Source organism: Syzygium oleosum, unplaced genomic scaffold, assembly GCF_021117445.2.
Source record: "Syzygium oleosum isolate NSW1041296 unplaced genomic scaffold, Sole_v2.1 Sole_v2.01, whole genome shotgun sequence".
Classification (NCBI taxonomy): domain Eukaryota; kingdom Viridiplantae; phylum Streptophyta; class Magnoliopsida; order Myrtales; family Myrtaceae; genus Syzygium; species Syzygium oleosum.
Window position 1 is genome coordinate 32,881,194 of NW_026607485.1, and position 6,285 is coordinate 32,887,478.

At 40.6% G+C, this 6,285-nt stretch overlaps 1 protein-coding gene across 1 annotated transcript; it reads left to right on the forward strand.

Moving 5' to 3' along the window:
* Window positions 1-2,180: 2,180 nt before the first annotated feature.
* LOC115664090 (uncharacterized) lies at window positions 2,181-5,842 on the forward strand. The gene is made up of 3 exons (XM_056308945.1): window positions 2,181-2,184; window positions 3,974-4,201; window positions 4,925-5,842. Exons 1-3 carry the CDS (start codon window positions 2,181-2,183, stop codon window positions 5,707-5,709), a joined length of 1,017 nt encoding a protein of 338 aa, XP_056164920.1. The 3' UTR covers window positions 5,710-5,842.
* Window positions 5,843-6,285: the final 443 nt, after the last annotated feature.

The following is a 6,285-nucleotide window of genomic DNA, read 5'->3' on the forward strand; positions in this document are numbered from 1 at the left end:
CAGCAAAGAGATCAATCTTGTCCTGGAAAGGCTCAGATAAAACAAAGGATGGATTACCAGAGCATACTTCCTGGAAGAGAATCCTTGCCTGGCGTTCCTTATCAGAGTCATTGATCAATTTTCCATAGCCAGGTTCCAATAAGTTAAGGAGCTTTTCCCATTTAGCTTTGGCTATTTCTTTGGGGATTTCGGCAGACATTGATAAAGTTGAGGACTCTGGAGAATCAGGAGCTGTGGAAGAGCTAGGATGAGTACCTGCTAATATCCTTTCCATTTCTGCCTGTTCAGCTTGAGAAAAAATTTCTATCTCGGCAAGTGGACTAGGCACAGCACGAGATGTGGAGGGAGGCAAAACAGTAACTGTATAAGTAGCAGGTAGTAATGGTATACTTGATGCTCTTTCGAAAATTGAAGTCTCTTGAGGCTCATCAGTGACTGCAAGTGGTGGTACACTTGATGCTCCTTCAGAAATGGAAGTTTCTTGAAGCACAGGAATGGGCTCACCAGTAACTGCAAATGTTGGCCTATGTATATTAGACAACAGCATAAAATCTTGAATTAAATAAAAGATAGTAATATTTACCGATAAAAAATGAAGAAAGATCTTTTTCAGATTCTACAATAGGGGCAAGAGTATCCTTTGGTGGTATACTCTCTTTCGAAGTTGGAACAAAGGGTTGTTCTTGAATCAATTCAGCCTCTGTCAAAGGAGCAGGAATCATTGGTAAAGGATTGGAAGCTGGTGGAGTAGGAGCCTTGCTAGGAAGAGAAACAGGAGAAGCAGTACTGGGCTGATAGGTCTTAAAAGTTCCTGGATTAATCAGAGGATAAACAAGTTAGGGCTGTAATAACCTCCAAAAGTAAAGCATGAGAATTACCTTTTGGAGTGCGTGGCTTTATCATAGCTCGTAGTGTGGGTTCTGGAGATTGATTTACTGTTAGAGAGCTCTCTGGAGGTGACTCTGAGGATCGAATAATCACTCCCCTCACATTACGTTTTGCTAGTACTTTCTTTGGAGCAGGAGCAGGTGAGTCTGAAGCTTTCCTTTTCTTACTCACTATAAGAATAAAAAGTCAGATTGGAAGTTGAGTATCAAACAAAATACATGAATATGGAAAAGCAAAATCAAGTTACCTTTAGAAGACTCTATTGGTTTAGTTGAAGGTACATTGGCAGCTTCGATTGTTTTAGACACTGTAAGAGGAATAGCATCCCTTATCTTCAAGAGAATTTGATCTAGAGGATCTGAAAACACGGTCTTTCGATAACCATCCCACCAGAGGTCAAAATCGGTTGAAGAACGGTTGGGATATCCAGTGAATTCGACAACACGAGATAATCGATGAATATCCCGAATCAGTGTGGTCAGCTCAACAAAAGGTTGATTATCTTTTAGCTTGCAGGATATTTTATCAAATGAAGCATAAGAGAAGGTATAAAGGGCTGGAACAGGAACCCCTTGAATCAACCCAAGCTGTCTGGCACAGTATTGGGGAGAGTAAATTTCAAAACCAGCAGCGAATCTGCCTTTTGTTGAAAATCTTACAGGAAGATCAACAGAAGTCAGAACAGTCTACCAGAAGTCACTCCTATTTTTCTGGAAAGCAAGAAGGTAGGACTTGAATCGGGAAACAAAGAAAGGAGAAAAGGAATATGGATTCTCTTCTATAGAATAGATTTGAGAAATAAAATAGTGAAGATAAGAGATGGCTCTTCGGAAACAGGGATTAATTTTCTACTCAAGGCCTGGCAAACTGGTTGGTCAGGAATGGAAATCGAAAGGAGTTGGATAACTTGATCCTTAAAAAACCAGGCAGGGAAATAGAAAGCCGCCCATGCTTGAAGAAGCCAAAGAGGACCACCAAAAACTCCACTAACTTCTTCTGAAGCAATGGAGGAGCATGGGCTAAACCCCGATATAGCAAGGCTAACATGGTTTTGCCTAGAGCCAGTGAGGTCCCTGATGCTAGAGCGGAGGCAACAACAACAAAATCATTCGAAATCCTAACTATGGGGTGGCAGAAAAGGAATTTACAGAGCCTGTATAAAAGAGATGCAGTATGCTCCTCGTCGGTAACTATACTCTCCTTCTTGAAGTACTTTTTTATGAATGTCCCATAGGCCATTTCAGAATCAGATAATTTACTAAACATTGAATGAGAATCAGGAGACAGGGTAGATGGGTTTGTACCCAAAGGAGAGAGCCCAGTGAGGCAGTATACATCAAGCAAAGTTACCGACATAGGAGAGAAAGGGAAAAAGAAGCAGTTAGTGGAAGTCGACCAAAAGCAAGATAATGCTCCGATTAGTTCGTGATTCAAATGGTAATCAAAACAGCTAAGACGCAGAGCATTATGAATCGAAAGGGTATCCCAAAGGGGACCCTTAAAAGGGAGGAGTCGAAGATACCATTGGTAGAAATCTGGCTCAAAGATGGAAAAAGCCCTAAGGCGAGGAGGACGAGAGTGCCACTGATATGCCAAGATAGATGACTTGTGGACTGGAAGCACTTTAAATTGATGACGTGGGAAATGGCTTGACAGGCACTTTGAAACAGAGAATTGATTGTGAACTGCTGGACCAAGGATGTAAGAATCCTCGAAATCATTCTCCACGGAGAACAGATGAAATTCTTCGTTGAAATCTTCGGAATCTCGAAATATATGGTAGCGATCAAGAGCGTCTGATGCGAAAAAGGAAAAAGTTTGATCCTTGGAAACTTTGGAAGCCATTGGGTTCATATGACTATTGAGAGAGGGTGTAGAGAATCGAAAAGTTGCAAAGAATCGAGAAGGTGAGAATGCAAAGGCACGAAGAAAGGAACGATTTTTAGAAGAAGTGTTTTGAAGACGAAAGGGCAAAAGCGCGCGAAGTGAGGTGACGAAGTGACATCAAGAATAAAACGTAAGTGTCCTTTCTTTTGGCATTTAAAAGAATTAAAAGTTCTTTTAATCCTTTTAAAAGGGGGCATATGTTGACACCAAAATAAGAATCGGCATAAACGCTGCGTCGGCTTTAATGCCGAATTTGGTGTATAATGGAAATTAGCCATCTTCCGAAACACGTTTGGACCGAATTCGGAAACATGCTGAGAAGCAAGAGTGAATTGCATCATGTCCCGAATTCGGTAATTGATGAAAATATGTATATTTACCGAAACATGGAAAATTATAGTTCGGGACGTTGGAATATTTATGCCTCAGGACAACGACCCTTTCCCGAAACTTGGTAGGTTTACACTTCGGGAATATACTGAAAAATCACAGCTCAGCCACGTAAATCACGATAGCAAGAAGTTGTGAGCAAAAGCGGGGATAGTGAACACGAGCATATTGTGGGAAGTTACTTGCCCAGATTTGAAGTCATCTCAGCAATTGAGATCAAGTTTTGGCGGATAATAAAACTGAAAAAACGTGGGTAGAAAAGGCAGTTATTGGAAGCGCCAAAATTCAAAATTTGAAAACATGGAAGTAACCGACGAAGCAGTTACAGGATAGGAGGAGATACAAATACTCAGAGGAAGCAAAGAGGAAAGGGGACGAACAACAATGCAAAAACACTCGGGCTTATCTGTACTTTAGTTTCCTATGCATCTTTACTTCCTGTATTTACAGATTCCTGTAGCTTTAGTTAACTTTCAAGTCCTTTACAGCTTTCGTAGGAGTATCGTAACGTAGCTTGGAACTCTGTTGATCCCAGATCCATTTTCAATCCATCTGATTTCTATCCATTCCATACAATCTTGTGTTACACTTTATTTTTCACCACAACTCTCCTAGTAATCAAGCCACAGAACCTACTTTAATAAAAACCGAAAATCGAAGTTTCGGTGAAGGATATTCCTCGTCGTAAAACGAGCGAACATAATGCAACATTACTTGCCGAAAAATGTTGTTGCTTGAAACCAGAATGTTTCCCCGTCAATAATGGAGATAAATACTTCCATTAGTCCAGCCTGAGCAAATTACCAAGTGTTTTTCTTTCAGGAACATGGAGATACAATCGGGAAAAAGGCTTTGGCTAACTGGAATGATGTGAAAGAGTTCAGTGGTGAGACGTTTTCTGATTCAATGCAGAAGAATAGCTCAAGCTCATTTTCATCTCAAGTCTTTGGTGGACAAACTGAAAATTTCAACCCAATCTTTGCTGCTCCAGTTGGTCCGGAAGCTCCTCTGGCAAATGTGGGCTCCACTGCTGTAGGTACGTGCTCTAAAACACAAAAACGTATCTCCCTTCAAGCTCATAAAAAGATGTGGCCTGTGAAATTACAATGAAAATTGGACTTCCACTTTATTGTGTAGCTTTAATAAATAAAGGCATTGCGTTCCAGATCCTTATGATTTTGGGTTCCACATAATATGAAGTCGTTTGTTTGTCCAGCTGTGATTGTTGCAAAATGACCCTCATTCAATACACTCTATCCATTTGGCCAATATACGTATATATGTATGTATGCATGTATGGGTCGTGTCCATGCAGTTGAAAAGCAACAAAAAAACTAGTTGGGAACATGTGCCTTTTTTGAGAGGGGGATTGGGGATGGGGGACGGCAGATACTCATGAACACCGCCACTTAGGCGATGCTAATTGGATATTGACAAGATATTGCTATCACTAGGTAGACATGAATAGATGTAATGAGCACACGGCAACGTGCTTATATGTGCATTTTTATCAAATGGTGACTGGAATCGTTTCAGAAAGGGCCTTGTCAATTGAAGAGTGTTAAGATTACAAGATCAGGGGCAAGAAAAACTAAAGAGATGTGCGCAGGGTAAGGAGATAAAAAAACTAGCGCTTTCCGTGATATCAGAATAGTAAAAGCTCATAACCAATCATTGCAAGAATTTTTATAGCTCGTAGACCCGTGCTTACGTCGGCTATTGTTTACAAACCACATTAATGTTTTAGTTTTTTCTCCAGGACTCAATGGTGCAACGGCTTTGGCATTGCCAGTTCAGTCACAAAATACGAATTCTGGAAATTCCACGGAGATTACAGTCGACGAAATTTTTCGTTTTGCTGCATGTCGGCCCATGTCTGCAGACCGCTCGAATGTTTTGATCCCTCCGGGATATCATGGTAGTACTACTGCCGGATTGCCAACACAATGCCTTGGTATCAATTTACAGAATGCCATGTGTCGCCAAACGATCAATTCTTCAAGCCGAATGGACTATGCAGGATATGATAATGGTCTTTCCTCTGAACCGTCCTATGGCCCAATTTCAAGCTTCCAATCTAGTAGGACACTTCCTCTTCCTGAAGGCAATCACGTGATGGAAGATTTCGAATCAATTGATCCAGATGATGTGGATGGATGGCTCACTGATAGCCAAACATATAATGACACATTCGATCATGAAGGCAATCACGTGATGGAAGATTTACAATCAATTGATCCAGATGATGTGGTTGGATGGCTCGCTGATAGCCTACCATATAATGACACATTCGATCATGGTATTGTTAGGCGTACCAGCAGAGGTGTTATTGGCTGGCTCAAGATAAAGGCAGTGTTGCAGTGGGGGTACTTCATCAGGAAGAGAGGTGTCAGAATTATGCAGTTAGACGAACCACCGACCGAAGTCCGGCTTGCTAATAGTTCTTATGTCGATGATTCTCAGTTTATTCCTCGTACAAGTGATGGTAACTTTTTCTTAGATGATGGTGATATTTCATTGATGATGTTATTCATCTGTACATAGAACAGGCTTTGTCGAACGCCTTCTTAAGTGACTAATTTTTTTTTTTTGAAAAGCGTCTCTCTACTTTAGTTCTTTTGACATCTTTCTTCAGAAAAGTTCTCTGATACATCACATGTAAGGAATCATTCAAAGAGGGTACTTGGATTCTACGCTTATTATGCATTAGAATTGCGACCACAACATCCATGGAGTCCCATGTAATAAGTCTTGCCTACTGCTGCTATCCAGTGGCAATGCAACTATTTTCCGGAACGTATACGCAGTTAAGCTACGATGCTAAGTTCCCCCATACTCGTTTTCGTGGCCTTCTCTTCTTGTTTTCTCGGTCCCTGAAATGTTTTACTTAAATTTCTACATAACGAGCTTTATGCAAAACAGCCCCGGGTTAGTTCGATTTAAGATTGGGTTTGCACTGGAATTTATCCTTCTAATATAGGATTGAGTATCTAGATCTTTTATCTTTAGCGTGTCATTCCGCATTTCCTTTCCTTCCTGAACTATTTAAACAATTCAACATTCCTGTATGTTTATACATCATTAAATTTACTGGCTACGTGATACTCTTTGTTAAGAAGA